Source organism: Glycine soja, chromosome 19, assembly GCF_004193775.1.
Source record: "Glycine soja cultivar W05 chromosome 19, ASM419377v2, whole genome shotgun sequence".
NCBI lineage: Eukaryota > Viridiplantae > Streptophyta > Magnoliopsida > Fabales > Fabaceae > Glycine > Glycine soja.
Window position 1 is genome coordinate 40,678,340 of NC_041020.1, and position 17,955 is coordinate 40,696,294.

General features: G+C 28.3%; 1 protein-coding gene and 1 long non-coding RNA gene across 2 annotated transcripts; one reads left to right on the plus strand and one right to left on the minus strand.

The window, feature by feature from the left end:
- Positions 1 to 1,740: 1,740 nt before the first annotated feature.
- Positions 1,741 to 4,238, plus strand: LOC114399398. Its single transcript, XR_003663714.1, has 3 exons — positions 1,741 to 2,284; positions 2,758 to 3,349; positions 4,115 to 4,238. It is a non-coding gene; the product is annotated as an uncharacterized LOC114399398 (long non-coding RNA).
- Positions 3,772 to 6,167, minus strand: LOC114399397 (3,9-dihydroxypterocarpan 6A-monooxygenase-like). Its single transcript, XM_028361581.1, has 3 exons — positions 5,384 to 6,167; positions 5,079 to 5,253; positions 3,772 to 4,706 (listed from the first exon to the last, which is right to left on the minus strand). The coding sequence occupies exons 1-3, from the start codon at positions 6,109 to 6,111 to the stop codon at positions 4,080 to 4,082; spliced, it is 1,530 nt and encodes a 509-aa protein (XP_028217382.1). The 5' UTR covers positions 6,112 to 6,167; the 3' UTR covers positions 3,772 to 4,079.
- Positions 6,168 to 17,955: the final 11,788 nt, after the last annotated feature.

Sequence of the window (17,955 nt, forward strand, 5' to 3'; positions counted from 1 at the left end):
TAAAATGACTATATGTCCAAGAAATTTTTTATAGAATGTTATGTTTCGGCGTTTAGCAATGCTGATGTCTATTTAATTTCTTTTTAGGATGCATTGAAAAATAGCTCTTTTGAAATGGCTGTTCTGGAGAAAAACAGAAAACATCAGAGATATATATTAATTTGTTTCAAGACTTCAAATTGACCTTGTGCTACTATTAATTTTTATATAAAACTCTTTTTATCTACTTTATGAAAAAAAGGGTGTTACAAAGGAGAAAGTGCATGAGAATTATAACTAAGGCAGTTCGCATTTCGTAAACGTTTTTCTATTTATAAAAAATAAAAAATAAATAATAGGTGATGTTTGAATCCGTATCGTTGATTCAAACACTCGACACCCCGTCGCACATGAGTAGTGTTTGAATCCGTATCTGGTGCAATTCTGACGCAGGATACACCTATGTGCGATTGGGACCGTGCTTCTTAGCTATTTATTAATCACAATAAAATTAATCTCCAACCCCAAAATAAGGACAAGAACCATGATTAACAACACTAGATTAAAAGATAGAAAACCTAATTCACAAATTTTGCAAAGAAAAATGTCAATAACATACTATTTTAACACATTTTTAAGACATTCTCTCTTATTGGTTATTTTTTTAAAAAATAACAAAAGTTTGTAGGTTTCATGTTACTTAATGACTTTCTCTTATGATTTTTGTAATTTTTAATAAATTTTATTCCATGATAAATAGTGTGATAAAAGAAGTGTGTTACTAACTCTTTTTTATAACTAAAGAGGATTCCCTATTTGGTTTGGTTACTCGTCTTATGTAATCAATCATATTACTGCAATTAATGGTATAATTTGTTTTGGATATGGTATTTGTATATAATTGATGCCATTCAAGATTAGCAGGTTCATTGGAAAGAAAAAATTATACTTTTTAGAACAGTTATGACAAAGAGTCGTTTTAAAAAGTTATTTTTTAGAATAATTATCTAAATAAAAAATCTAAAATGACAACATTTTATAACAATAATCATTCTAAAAGGTCATAACTTTTTATTACGTGATTTTTTTTACAACGTCCTTATAACCGTTGTTAAAAGTCACTTTTAACAGTCTTTTTCTGTAGTAGTGGCTGTTGCTGTATTGCTTTGATAATGATACATGAGTTTTCAATTCACTTTATATACATTTGCTTGATGCCCAGGTGTCTGCAATTGCTATTAAAGTTGACTTGACCAAGATTGATTGTGATGCCACTGTATAGGCATTCACCCAACTGTGGCTAAGGAATTTGTTACCATGAGGACTCCCACTAGGAAGATTCGAAAGAGTCAATCTTTTAAGGTAAGCCAATGGTTCTTAGCTTGTGTCTTTCAATGATATCTTGTGTTGAAAGTCCTGCATTTTAGTCAACAACAAAATGAATACTTTGATAATTTAAGCAGTCTTGCATGCACGCAAAGTCTTTGATTATAAAAAGGAAAACAATTCCAAATTTTCATTTTTGATTTCTATCTTTTAATTTAAATTTGTTTTTCATCTCCTTCAGAAATACTAATAAGTTATCCTTTGAACCATATTTCTTAATGTCTTCTTTATATTAGTTCAGTATCTAAATGTCAACATTCTTTAAAACATAATTTATTTATGAATAATGGATTTTTTTTTAAATAAACTAATCATAATATATTAAAAGTCATATTAAAATGATTTTATACCTTGTTTGGATAATCTTAAGGCAATTAAGCTCTGAAGTCAAGGAAGGCACCTGGAGCACAAGCAAAGTGCTCAGGTTTCAAATGCTGTGGTGGATTAACAAATCAGGCAAGTTCCACCCCCATACCACAATCACAATTAAAACACATTTCATAAATTATAAATTGGGTTACCTATATAGACATTTCAACCGCATTGAGTTAAATTGGCTTCCTCTAAAATAAGAACTGAGACTGGATTTATCAATTTTTATTTACCTCATGTCATTGGAAAAAAATGCCTTGCAGAAGTAGATATAACTCAATCTAAAAAGGTACATATTTTATATATTAATAATGCGCAACAAATTGATCTGATTTTTAGTGATTTCCCAATTTAAGTTCTTGATAGCAGAATTGAATTTCATCTTGCAATTGATGTAGTTTGGACGTTCTCTCGAGGCTTGTGCGAAAATTTCATCCTGCGATTCATGTTGTTATAACAGATATTGCTAAGCTGACTTAGGCAGTGCACATGCTGAATGGCTGGTTACTAAACATGCAAGCTAAACGTCAATATCCTTCATGTCAAGGTACACCGTGAGTAGCAGAGTTTTCTTGAATGTTTTAAATAGAATTAATAGTGCGGATAAGTCTATTTTGATGTAATAAAATCATGACTGTGATGAAATAACTTCACTATAAGACTATCAGCATCAGATAAAACTGTGGACAATAAATTGAAAACTACGATTGATGGAATTCAGTTTTTGACAACTTTTTGTTCCAACAACATTTATTATTTTTTTAAAGCAAAAAACATTGAATTACTCCAGATCAACACTAGAGATGATCTAACCTCCAATAATGAAGCTGAAAGTAACACAACCGATCATATATTTGATATGGTCCAGTTATAATGTTAGGCCCAAAAGAAGTATTAAGAGATTGTTATTAAGTAATAAAGATATTTTGGATGTTTGTCTTTATATTCTGGTGTATTCATGTTGAAGGGTGTATCAATGAGAATTAAGTCTATTTTCCTCTCTCTATTGTTCTTTATTAGAAGGTCCTCTGTCCTCGAAATCAGAGGTTTACCACCATCAATATTCCAAAAGAAAGAGTACAAAACACTTGGGGAACAACACCAAACTCAAGGCAAACAATTAAGGAAACCTGTAAGAAGGGAACCCCATTCTGTACCTAAGAAGCTCCTATGATATAAAGGAGGGTGGGGAGTCCCATTAAGTAAATCCAAAATTTTGTGCACCAAAAGAGGCAAGTTTGTTTGCACCAGAGAGTTGATTTTCTTATATTCAACAAAATAATTATTGCCTTTTGATGACCTGTACTTTCTTTTTCACTTTTAATGCTTCAATTGATGCTTGCAGGAAGCTCGAAGGTGTTTTTGGGAAAGCTTCCTTGTTCATGATAATAAAAAAAAACATAAAAAGCTATCAGTCACCTTCCTAACACTTTAAGTGGTTATAAATTCTTCCAAATGCTTATTTAATTTTGGGAAATTTTTTTTTTTATTGTTTAGTTAAGATCAACAGTTTAATTGGTATGCCTGGCTTAACTATATTGTAACACACACCTTTCCATTTCCAGGTTAGGTTTGCAAGGAGGGTAGGTTCTTTCTTGGAAAACAGAGTGTGGTGAGGAGTTGTTATTAACTTTCTTCAGCCTACTTACTTGGTTGTATGCTTGCTTCAGTTGTTTATTCCCTATAGTTTACTAATTCTGTTACAGGTTTTGTGGTGTTAATTACATTTTGACCATTTTGACAATATTATCTCATACTTTGTGCCTGAATGTACATAGCATCAAGTGCTTGTATTTTTCACAATGAATTGGTGTTTCTGTTACATATGATCTGCATGCAGTATATCTAAATAAAAGTAAATAAATTTATCATGTATTTATAATTAATAACAATATAAAAACTCTTTATCATGTACATGTGTTTATTCTATTTTAACTATGAGCATCCAAAGTTTGTCCTTAAAGATATTTGTTAAAATACTTAGAATTTTAATATATTGTATTAATGTAAATTTTATTATTATACCTTTAAAAATCTCAACAATCTCAATTCTAGACTTTTATTTAAAAAGTGCACAAAACTTTGACATGATATCATACATGGAGAGAGCAACAAAAAGCAAGCACAAGTATCTACTAAACTCTATGATGCCCATAGGATTGCTTAAATAGATGGAACTAATAGTGGAAGGACAAGAGTTTCAAAAGCAAAGGTTTTTTTTAGAAAAAAAAAACTCTTTATTAACACTAATTATTTTTCTTCTTATCACGTCATATTACTTATCATTAATTTATTCTTCTTACTTTTCTCTCTTTCACTGGGTATTGATGAATAGCATTTAATCACATAGTAAGGAATGGGTTAATTCTTGGAACAGGGACACAAATTATGGGGTTAGCCCTCGGAAGAGTGATGCCAGACTTTTCTTCCATGTCCACCTTGCCATTGCCACCAACAAGCTTCCATTGGAAACATTGAATAATTATAGCCAGATTCACAGGAACAACCTGCCAAGCTAGAGAAGCACCAGGACACGTTCTTCTTCCACTCCCAAATGGAATAAAATGATAATGTTGTCCCCTAACATCCAATTGATTCTGCCCATCTCTGATAAACCTCTCTGGCCTAAACTCAAAAGGGTTCTCCCAGTGATTGGGATCCCTACCAATAGCCCAAACATTGACAAATAATCGTGTCTTTGCTGGAATATCATACCCACAAACCACAGCACTTTTTGATGACTCTCTAACAATCAATGGACCACCAGGGTGAAGCCTAAGTGTTTCTCTAACAATGGCTTGAAGGTAAGGAAGGTTGGCAATATCTGATTCCTCTACCATTCTACTTTTTCCAACTACTGCATCTATCTCTTGTCTTGCCTTCTCCAACACGTGTGGATTGTTGATTAACTCTGCCATAGCCCATTCTATGCTTACAGCTGACGTGTCAGTCCCAGCAACAAATATGTCCTGTATATTATCATTAGAAACAGCACATGTACATATTAGATTTGTTTGCATGAAAGGAAAATGAAGGATAGACATCTATACTCTAGTAGACTAGAAATTATTATATGATACTTGACTCAGACAATTTTTATGTAACACACAACCAAGTTTTATTAACTCTTTATCTTATGAATTATTTTTTCCTTAATTAAAAAGCTTGTATATTACGTGAAGATTAATCAAAATTACGGCTGCATAATGATTTGCATGGGAGCACGTAAAAATTTCTTGTAATAAATAGATACCTTGAGCGATAAAAACAGAGGAACAACAACAAGACAGATAATTAGTCTGAAGTTATTAGGGAAAAAAAAACTGCATATGTTGACTTACCATGATGAAGGCCTTAATGTTTTTTTTGTCTAATTTGATTTCAGCATTCTTATCTTCGTGCATGTCCAATAAAACATCAAGCATGTCCTTAAACTGACGTGCTGTGCCCGTTTCTTTGTTTTTCATTCTTTCTTCTTCACGCTGCTTTATGATTCCGTCCACCACAACGTCGAACCTGATATATATAAAGTAGATTAGATAGTTAGGGGAGAATAAAACAGAAAAAAGATAATAAAGGTTCAATATTTTCCTTTAACATTCTAATAATTAACATTTGTTGATGATAAAAAAAAAATGACTCGAACCTGTCTCGAGTCTCCTTGATTTTCTTGTTGAACCCCTGCAAATCAAAAGGCTTCAAGTACCAAATGAAGTCCGAAACGTTGAACTTCCCCATGAGCTCCGCGATATCCGACACCAGCTTCTTCATCTCTTCAGCCTGGTTGTCGTTGTCAGAAGTTTTCTGACTCAGCGTCATTCTAGACACAACGTTGTTGGAGAGTGTCATTAGCTCGTCTCCGAAATCCACGGGCTCGCCGGCAACGCCTTTTCGGAACACGCGGCTGATGAATCTCTTGGTCTCTTGCTGCCTCACGGGAAGGAACTGGTCCATCATTCGGCCGCTGAGAAGCTCGGACATGCAGAGTTTCTTCATGAACTTCCAGTAGGGTCCGAAGGGTGCAAATGCGAAAAGGAAGTCCTGGGAATCGTAGGCAAGGCCTTTAACGGCGACGTTTTGGCCGGGGCGGTTGGAGAAGTTGATTTCGTGGGTTTTGAGGAACTCTTTGGCGGCTTCCGCGGTGGAAGCCACCACACAAGGGACTGAGCCGAGGAAAAGTTGCATGATGGGTCCATGGCGGAGTGAGAGCTTGTAAAAATCTTGGTGGGGTATTGGGGACACAAGGTGGAGGTGCCCAATGATGGGAAGGCCCTTTGGACTCGGTGGAAGCTTTTTCTTCCTTTCTTTTCTCCATACTATGTATGCAAACACTATGCTGGAGACCACACAAATCACCAACACTTGATAAGCCATAATATATAATACTATCAATTATCAGGTGCTTTTTTTGTTGATGATGTGATAGCATAGAAAGAAATTACTAAGGAAAGAGTGACACTAAATAGAAATCCTAGTCTGCCATTCATCTATGCTAGTTGATTTTTTTGACCAGTTGAGTAGCTTTGAAACTAAGAGTGGAAAATATAATTATATGAAAAATGTTTCATCGATCGATGGACATCGATCCATTAACCTACCTAATATTTAGAAAAAGAAATATAAATAACAAAAAATAATATATATATATATATATATATATATATATATAATAGAATTTATGATATAACATAAAAAAATATTGATAAAATGTTTAAAAAAAATTAAAAGAATATCTATGTATCATTATTAAAAATATGTATCATTCATGATCATGACAGGCAGAGACAGAGAGCACCGTTCAAAGATGAACTCGCTCGATAGCCGCCATTCTCGTCAGTGATGGGGGCTAAGAGGAATTGTTTGTTGCAACAAAAGATCTACTTTGGTTTGAGTTATTGCTGGATATTGTTTTTATTTGAGTGTGTAAACATCACCATGCTTCCATTGTCAAAAAATGGTCCCACTGCGAATGGAACAATTTTTTTTTAGTATATAGTTTTGACTAAGTGTCAAAATATATATTATCTTTTCGACTGTTCTAGTAACAGGTCTGATAAGAGAAAAATCAACATACTAAGCATTAATACCGTAAGAATGCAGATATAAGTCATTAAATAGCTAGAATTTTGGTGTAATGAGAATTGGACATAAATAGTTAGAAGTTAAATTGTACAAAAAGTTTCAGAATTTTTCGATTTATTCCGTGTACCTATTAAAATATTTTTGAAAAAAAGATTGCATTTTCATTTTTTCATTTGGATTTGTATTTGTACTCAAGACTGTATTTGCATTTGAACATTCATAACAATATTCATATATAGAACACAAGCACACACATATGCATAAAGATGAAACTATAATATTTACAAATTTCAACATAATAATTTTTTGGAATTATGCTATAACGACACTAACACCGCAAAAAATCAATTAATATATATATATATATATATATATATATATATATATATATATATATATATATATATATATATATGTGTGTGTGTTGTGTGTCCTAGCTCAACGAGATCCAACATGTATGCATGTTTTCAATTCAAATATTTTTTAAATTTAATTACATTTAGGGTTTATAGTTTTTAAATTTATCTCTTTTAGTTTCTATAATTAATAACTAGATTTTTTAGTCTTTTAAATTTAATAAATGAATTTTTTAGTACTTAAAATTTATATTTTAATTTGCAGAAGGTGTATGTCGTTAAAATTCTTTAACTCCGTTAAAAAAATACAATACAAGCAATGAAACTAAAGGGGAGTTCTGAGCAGAGTTAACGAATTTTAACGATAATTTTTATAAACTGAAATATAAAAGAGATAAGTTTAAAAATTATAAAAATTAAATATATAATTAAACCAATATTTTATAATACTTTTGTGCGTAAGGTTCGCATTGTCATCACAAAATCAACTTTGGCAAAATTTCACCATTTCTCATTTATCATTTATCATATTATACAAGAGAATTTTTATGGTGAATTAAATAATGTGCGAGATTTTGATATGTTAATTTTTTAACCAATCAAATTATTTGTTATCTTTTTATTAACTATTTTTTTGTTTTTTAAATTAGTTTTTAATTATTATTTTTAAAAAAATTTAAATTATAACTTTTTTAAATTAAAAAATATTATTAAAAATAACTTTAAAAGTCTAAATTTTAAAATAGTTTTAGTTACTTTTAACATTTTTTATAAAACTTGTGCTAAAGAAACAATAATAATAATTTTTAAACCCTAAATCTGAAAATATTTTTTTATTAATAGTGTTGAAAGTAATTAAAAAGATTTTAGGACTCAGACTTCTAAAATTATCTTTAATCATATTTTCTAATTTTAAAAAATTATAATTTTAAAATTTTAAAAAATAATAATCAAAGACTAATTTAAAAAACCAAAAAAATAATTAATAAAAAAATAATATATAATTTGATTGATTAAAAAATTAACGATATCAAAATCCTAAAATTATTAGACACACCATAAAAACTCTATATAAAACCAAGACGCAACCCTGAACCTCGCTTGGCTTCAATGCTTGTATTTTTATATAACAATGGTCAAGTTATTAGGCAAAAATTCAAAATTAAACCACCCTCAATTTCACTACTGCTTATTCAAGTATATGTACGATGAAACATCTTACAACCAATTAAATTCCGCTTTTGGCATATTCAATTTAAGCTCTCGCCAAATATATATATATATATATATATATATATATATATATATATATATATATATATATATATATATATATATATATTCAATTTGAGCACAATGAATAATAAAACCCAATACACACATTCAGAATTTCACGAAATGTCCACGAACAGTAGGGTATTTATATATACAGGTCACCCGTAAATTTGAATTGATTCAAATCGATTCAAACACTTTGAATTGAATCATTTATATATTTGGATCAAAACTGAATCGAACCAATCAAAATCATTAAAGTACGGGTTGGATCATGGATTTAGATTAATAGATCCGATTAAAATCAAATTGAACCGATCAAAATTTGTAGTCTTGTTTGGTTTGGTTTTAAATATTGTTAGTAATGGGACTCCAAATTTTAGAACTGTAAGTGTTGAGATTACTAGTGTTGGAACTTTTAAGATATTACTTTCAGGTACATTATAATTTATTTCACATTTTTTTCATATTTATTATTTTTGTCATGTTTATAATATTAATGAATCATATTTTGTTGATTTGTTTCAGCAAATCTGGTTGTAGCAGGAAATTAGTTTGTAAAAAATAGTTGTGATTTAGTCTATTATAGTAAATCTCATTGAAAAGTATTTTATGTTAATTTGTATTAATTTATTTTAGAATATTATGTTGATGACATTAAATAAATCAATTTTACTACTTCCGTACATTTGATAATATCGTGTTAATTATATTGGATATCTGGATCAATCATGATATAAAATACTAATTCTAAGAAGAAAAAAAAGATCAAACTTAAATGAATAATTAGTTGGCCCGAACTGAATCAAATAGTTCATGAATGAATTGGATTGAATTTTAAAAAAAAAAACTATGATAATCAAACAGATTAAATTTGAGTGGGTTGGATCTTGAATTTAACCAAAATCAATCCAAACCGACCTACCAACCCCCCTAAACAAAAGTCTGGCATAAAGGCTAACATACTTTTTTCTCAAATTAATTACCTATAATCTGAAATTATTTTTTCTATTTTTTAATTTCACTTTTGACTTAAAGGTAAACTATATAGTTAAAACTGGACTATGTAATAGATTGGGACCGTTGTTGATGATAGGCCATCATAATATCAGGGCTGTTTTATGGGTTTGGACTTAGTACTTAAATGGAAGTGGATATTTCAGACTTGGGCCTAACAGCAATAAAATCAAAGCCAATGCTATTTGCACCTCTATTTTGTTAAGTACACCCCATCCCGTATCTATATTTTTATTATCAGTTTACCCTTTTATTATTTTAAACATAGTTCTGGAAATTATTTAAAATACATATCAATTCTGAAAATTATTTTTCATAATTACATTTTAATAAATAAAAGGGTATAATTCAACAATGGATGTTCCTTGAAATGTAGTGTCTCATGGAGGAAAATGTATAGTGTCATGAATAAATTTTGTGGGAAATGTGGTATTAGATAAAAAAAAATATTTAAAGAATAATGAATAATATTTAATTTGGGGATTAAATTTAGGATTTAAATATTAATAAATATAAGATGAAAAATGGGATTTAAAAAGTAACAAACGGGGCTTACAAGTTGTTCAAAATAGACAAAAAAATAAATTTTTGAAATATGTTTCTAGAAAATAAACGGGGCTTACATAGTTCCAAAAATAAATTTCTAGAATTGATATATGTTTCTCGAAAAATAATTTTTGAAACTGTTTTAACAAATAAAAGGGTATAATGGACAAAAAAATATAAAGAGAAGGGAGAGGTGTACTTATAAAAGATAACGTGTAAATAGCAAGTGCATAAATCAAGATGATTATTTTTTTGGTCCTTTTTTATTTAATTTGATAAATTTGATCTATTATTATTACAAAATATAAATTGATCTCTTGGTTTTTAAAATTGAGTCAATATTTTCCTTTTTTTTCAATTGAAAATAATGCTATTAATTTACAAAAGTTGTGAAATAGAAATTGTCTAACTTTGCTAATGACATTATTGTCAATGAGATGGAAAGGAAAATGTTAACCATAAGAGATCAAATTAAAATTTTTAGTAAAAAAAAGATCAAGCCAAACCGATTAAATAAAAAGTGAGAACAGAAGAATAATATTTAACCTAAAATCCATTCAAATATATTACTTCAATAGAATCAGATATTTTATAAGAATTATTTAAGTTTAAAAGGACTTTTCTTTGCCTTAAATTAGAACATCACCCCCTTAAAATATTTTACGCAAAAAAGTAATAATTAAGCACAAACCACAAAATTTAAATTAAATGATTAACTTAGAAGGTTTCTTGGAATTTAAAATTGTTGCTTTCACATAAAAATTTCTTGGAATTTAACCTTTTTATTAAGCACAAACCACAAAATTATTTATTTGAAAAAAAATGATTAACGTTTTCTTCTCTATTTTTTATATATTGGACTACGTAATATAAACTACGTTCAATTAATCTATAAGTCTGTAAATATGTTAAATTATTAATAGGGTATATGCTCACTAATAGTATTACATGAAATAGACATTTTTATGTGCTAAGATAAAGACTAGACCCATGGATTGAAATAGGAATTATGGATTGAAGTCTTGTAAGTCATCATACATTTAAGCACAAAATATTGCAGCTTTAAAAAAAAGGTAAAGTTAATGCTAATCATTTAATTTTACACATTTGAATCCTTGCTATCACTGTATAAGAATACCATGCAACACATAAGTCAAAATTCCTATACAGAGACGGGACATCACGCCTCCAAGGCTCCAACATTGTCATTGGTAGTTGACCTTAAAAAGAAAAATGTCAATGGTAGCTATAATTGCAATTGCCAACTTAAGCCTAGCAGCAACTTCATAATTAAATTGGAATCACTCAAGATTAAGGCAAAATCATTGTATGTTAGTCACCTGGCAACAAGACTTTCATGGATCTTGACCCTAATGTCTTTATGTCGATCAGTCTCTTATCTCAAAAGGGAAGGCATTAATTAAGCTAATTATTTGTTGCAGCTTAAGGACCTAATTTACCGTATTCATGCACCTGGCAGAGGACAATTCGAGGGTTAACGTTAATCAATTCAAGGCACTATGTATTGACTATAGAGAGAGGAGGAAGAATAGAGAATGCCGTGCGTGTATTTGGGAAAGGGGACAAAAAATAAAGTTGAGGTTTCATCACATGATGATTCAAATTAATGCACACTGTTTTTAGCAGCCTTAATGCACACTAATTACATGTAAAAATACTTAATTATATGGAAATTTAATGGAGATTTAAAATTAGTGTTAACTTTTAGGGATTTAGTTTAAAGATTTTAACGCTATAGATTTAATTAAAACTTTTTCCTTTTTTTTTTGACAGAAATACTTTTTTTCAATTATAGGGATATAATTAAAACTTTAATGAAATTATAAGGCCCCCACATCTTTGTAGAAAAGTTACCACAAGCTAAAATCTAGTGAATCTAAGTAGGTCTAGTTAGGAATATTTAGGGTTTGATTTGGATTGATTTTGAATTGAAAATTAGTTGATCTAAAGATTAGTAATTTATAGTTTGATTTGAATTGAATTGTTAAAAAATATCTAATCCGATCAAATATGATAAAATGCGATTTTGATTGGATTTGATAAAAAAAATTTAAGTAGAATATGCATATGAAACACATAAAAATATGAAAGTTGTAATGTATAAAATGTGAAATGATTAGTAATTAGACTTTTTTAGATTAATACTAATGGTTAATTTTTGTTAGTAAAAAAAATTTAAATCTATAACTTATTTCTCTTCTTTTTTTTCTTAACCATGAAATCAATCATATAATTCTAAATAGTACTCAGAGTCTGAAAGAGTACTTCTAAGATACTTTAAAATTTATTAAGGTATTTATGTCTAGTCAAGGAAAGGATAAAAAAAGAAGTAAAAATATGAAAGTTGAAACACATAAAATGCTGAATATATGTGTAATGCAAAATAATACGTGGTAAGAAATATCGGTTTCATTTGGATCGGTTTGATTTTCCAATAATGATCCAAAATCTTATATGATGGATTATCCAAAAAAATTCAAAGAATTTTGATTTTCATTAGTTTTTTATTTTTTAAAAATTAATTTGCATTTTTTCTATTAGATTGAATCTAATTAAGTCTAATGTCCAGCTTAAATAATCAATGTAAAATATTCGCTAAAGTTCGCTTTTTTTTTTGTTTTTGTTTTTTTAGATAACTAAAGTTCGCTTAAAAACACAATTTACTTATTCATTAGATATTTATATTGTAACTTAATTACCTCTGATGGGTATCGAATTATTTTGGTATGCATAATCAATTAGCGTAAATAATCTCAAAATTATTTTTAAGTCATTATTTTAAATTAATGTTATTTCAATGCAACTAAGAGGGTATGGTCTAATAAAAAGGAATGATCCCTACAAAAATGAATTATCACAATTTGAATTCTCATTAAGAGAATGTTATATTTAGTGTTCAAACAAAATTGACTCTTATGAAAAAATTACATAAAAGATAAGCTTATTTCATTACATTGTTTTTTGGATACCAAACAAAATTCTTGATAGATGTAATAAGCTAATAACTTCAATAAAAACTATTTTAAAAATATATATTCCTAAACAAGAGAGAGAGAGAGAGAGAGAATTGAGCCAAATAAATATTTAATTACTAATATCTTTTATTGTACTGGAATATTTTAAATATTTAAATTAATTAGGTTTTATGACAAGGATTTTTTTATACATATAACAATTATACAAACACTTATAGTATACACACACAAAATTTTAAATTAGGGTAAAATTCATGTATAATTTAAAGAAAATATATTAAATTAAATAATAATTATTATCAAATAATTAAAATTTTGTATTTTAAAAGAATAATATAAAAATAATTTTTCATTATTATTAAAATAGAATATTAATAAATAAATAGTTTCGAACTATTAAAAAATAAAAGATATGGTATAATTGATTAAGACAAAAGGTACATGCACCAAATGAATAGAAGTAATATAATATACTCTCAAAGTAATTTTAAGAAATTTATTCTCTTTATTTATTTTCTTGAAATCTAATACAATAATTAATACTCTATTCCTTTAAATAGTTGTTTAAGAAACTTGCACTTCAACCAACAACATCAATTACTCCACTTTTTTCTTATTAAAATCATTTTTCCGTACCTAACTATAATTTGTTTTCCTATTGGTTGGTTGTCATTTCATTAATTTCTCTCTCTTCGTTTGTTTCATTTCTCTCTCTATATATATATATAATTAACGTTTCTCTGTCAGCAAAAAAAAAGTTTTCCTTTAAATTTAGATTCAGAACATGTATTATCCTTAATTCTTTTTTGTTGGAAATAAGCAATTTGTAGAGAAAATGAGAATCTAGGAACGTGTACATAGTTCACTGCATATTTGACCAATAACTTATTTATTTTTCTTTGAAATTAATGCATATTTATGATTTACTTTTATAAAAAAATATGTAAAATAATTAATGGAAATAATAAGGATATAATTGATAAAAAAAAATGTTATATTAGACTTTGAAAACAATAGGTAAATAGAAACAAAAATTTGGTTAAACTCGGACACTTAAAATGGAACGGAGAAAGTATTGGTTAATTATTATAATTATTAGATACTAGGAAAAAACAGACACTTCTATCTAACTTTTTTTTTCATATTTTTGTAAATAAAAAGAAAGATAATAGAAGTTAACGGGTCATTTGTGAAGATAATTATAGTGATAAAATAATAATTTATGAATGTAATTATAGGAATAAAAGGTGTACATCCTATATTTTCTTTATATATTACTGGTGGAGAGAAGGGGCACTATGTGCCTCTTTACTTATTTTAACTATAAAAAAATAGAAATAAAAAAAAAACTAAAAACATGAGAGTGAAGTGGGTAGTTTTATTAGGAGAGAAATAATAAAATTTAAAAATTAACAAAGGATAAAATAGTTTAGTGATAGTTTAGTGAAATGTATATATATACACCAAATAGAAGTATTTCTTTTATTATTGGTATAGATATATTATTAGATATAAAAAAATGAATGGTCAGATGAATAATTTGAGTTATTGAAATAACAGATTCTGACCTTATACAGAGCCTTTGCCTTTGCCTAGTTTCAGATGATAATGGTAATTTCAACAATTAATTAACACTGTGCAAGTGCGACCCCTGCGGGCACACAAATTGCATTATATGCTGATGCACACTGCATGATCACTCTTGTGCCACTTTCATGTGCTCAAAAAGAAAATCGAAAATGACACGATCGACATTTTGATTACATCATGTCAGGTCTTGTTTTTATTCTCCCTATAGGCATGGACAAATCATCCTTGTAGCTACCAATGATTATAATAATCACTTTACAAACTTCAGCAAATATCTGCAAATGATATCAAAAGGGCTGATAGCTAAAGTGTGATCGAGCCCCTCTTGAGCATACTAGGTTAAGGTACTTACGTCTACTTCATCATTGCTAAGGAAAATAAAGTGCTGCGGCTATGTAGCCTTAATTGAAATATAAAGAGCCAACCTTACGCAGCTAAATATTGCTGCTGACTTGTTCAATTATTATTATTTAATTTTATGTATGAGAAGTTCTTCAAATATTATCAGATCAAGAGTTTGGGTTTTTGACAAAATGAACCTATCGGTAGTTGGTTCTGCATTATTGGAGTTGGATTGGATCATGCATGTAGTTGTTGCGTTTTGTACAATTCATTAACTAAAGGACTAGCAAATTTAACCTTTTGAAGCAAATTGCCACACAAGCTAACACGTAGAGTTATTATTATTTTTCTTCCTCTTTATTCTTTCAAGTGAGTCAATTGCGGAGAGGCAATGATGAATATAGAAAGATAGGAATCGTTTTAAAGATCAGTAACTCAATGTGTCTTAATAAGAGTATGTTTGACTTTTCAATAATAAAGAAACACTAGTAATAGAAAAAAAACGAAAAATAAATTCAATTTTTTTCACTCACTTATAGTTATGTATATCAATTTTTCGAAAAAAAAAATGACAGAACTTTAATGTAAAGTTAAGTACACAAATTAATTTTAATTTACGAGAAAACCTTTTTTATTTTAGTTTCTTATTTTCTTTTGTTGAAAGTCCAAACAAGACGTTAATTCATTTTTTTTGGTACATAGATGTTAATTCATTTAGTTATTAGTACGAAGCACATCTTATATACCCCTTATATAATTCCAACAGGGCATTCATTATAAAAATAAAAAACAAAAAATTATGCTTGGCTATATGAGATTAATTGTCTGCAGTAAATTAAATCAGTAACCCTCTGCATATAAATTTGGTATTACCTGCATTGGTTGGCTTGAAGGTTATAGTAAAATTAGCAACTCTGCTATATAAAAAGACGGTAGTAAGTTTTCCAAACCGAACACACAAAAGGAAGAAACCAAATAAAATTAAAATCACTAAAAAAGAAAAAAAGAAAAAAATAAAAGGGGAGAAAATGACATACTTACTAGGAAAAGTTGAAATGCAGAATTGCATGGGAGTTTCGTTGACGGTGACAAGTGATGCTGAGGGAATATATTAAAGGAAAGGTGAATTATTCCTATCTTCTGAAGCGACTAAATGTATCTTTTGGAGTTCGGCAAAATCTAAAGTTGACTAGGCGTAGGGTATTTTTTTTTTAGTTTGATTTCATTTTAGTTGATATTCTACGGATTAATTTTCTCCACACTTGGCTAATGACAACATAACCACACAAAAACACATTCTTGCATAGTACTTCATTGAAGATTGATAAATGCTACTGATTATAGTATATTTTTTAACACACTCTTTTGTATACAATTTATTTTATTAGTTAAAATTTATTAAAAATTATAAAATTTTATGGGTCCTGCATCTTATTTAACTAATGAGTTCCACTTATGATTTTCTAATTTTTAATGAATTTTAACTAATAATAATATATTAGAATTATATGGGGACACATTAGTTTAGGCATCAGCAACAGAAATGGCATCCTCTGGCTATGTGTAGAAAATAGCGTACGTGCACTCCTCTTGGTAGCTTATTTAGACACTTTATTCGCATTCAACAGAGGCTAATTTTTGAAATTGTAAAAGTAATTAGTGAAGAAATGTCAATAAAATTGAGAGCCCTCATAATCTCATTAAATAATACAAAATTGGAAATGAAAAACAAAGTTCGGATTGGAAATGGTTAATGTTCATACTAAGGCAAGAGTATGCAATGAGATGAAATAAGTTTTGACTTGTAAGGATGGCAATCAATATGGATGTGAATAAAGTATTATAATACTTATCATATCTTCAGATAATTAAATAAATAGTAAGTATTAATTATAATAGGTACTAGTATATCTTTGTAGTTCTAATAATAAAGACCCTCTTTTCGGATTTGTTTTGTATGAATAATAACTTTAATACTGGTTACCGTGTTCTATGACTACTTAAATACTCATATTTGCTTCCAAAAAAATCATATTTGAATTTATTTCTTATACTTTAATATCAGGACACTAACTCACGCACAAGAATTTCAATTTTAATTTTAAGGACATGGATATCATTTCCATGAAATCACACTTATCAAATGATCAATCAAGTATATAATAAAATTTTCAAACCCACTTATTTCCATGAACTTTTACAAATAAATATGCAGACCCGAATCTAAATCCATTTAATATATATCTTTCTCATTATATGTATCTTTTTCATATATACCTATTAAAGACTTGTGTTTTGGTTGATGAAAGATAAGTTAAAAACCATTTGAAGAGCACTGACTTGTGGTACGTAAAATTTCCGGCGAAAATAATACAAAGAGGTGTGTAAGTTAATGAAAGATAACGTAATTTTTGTTCAGAAAAAAAAAGAAAAATAATGCCAACATATATTTAGAAGTGACATGATTATTTTTAAAATAGCACGAATAAAATAACTTGAAAAATATATGTATATAATATTTTGATCCAAAACATCGTAACTCACGTTACTTTAAAAGAAATAGAATGGAGGAGTACTGTAGAAGAGCAAAAGTTCAAGTAGAATGAAAACTCTTAAAAATTGTAAAACTATAAAAATGTATAACTGAAATTAACTTTTAAAATTAAGTTACACACTTTATTTTTTTTTCCCTTTCTTTCATTTCAATCTAATTTATGCGAGAGAAGAATAGAAACTTTTGGTTTAAATAAATTTAGAAGTCACAATTATTTTTAAAATAACTTGAAATGATATATGATGCAAAACATGTAGTAGTCACGTTACTTTAGAGTAGGATAAATGAATTAGATTGGAGGTGTATTGAAAAGTAGTAGTTCAAGTAGAACAAAAACTCTTAAAAATGTGTAAAACTATAAAAATATATAACTGAAATTAACTTTTAAAGTTAAGTTGCGTACTTTTTTCTCTTTCTTTCATTTTTTTAATCTAATATTATATAAGAGAGAAAAATAGAA

Bases quoted from the DNA above. Each gene is read 5' to 3' on its own strand.
- LOC114399397 (XM_028361581.1), bottom strand. From the start codon at position 6,111: ATGGCTTATCAAGTGTTGGTGATTTGTGTGGTCTCCAGCATAGTGTTT. The intron at 5,254-5,383 runs GTTCGAGTCATT...TATATATATCAG, and splicing joins ATCAAGGAGACTCGAGACAG to GTTCGACGTTGTGGTGGACG. The intron at 4,707-5,078 runs GTAAGTCAACAT...GATAATATACAG, and splicing joins ACATTAAGGCCTTCATCATG to GACATATTTGTTGCTGGGAC.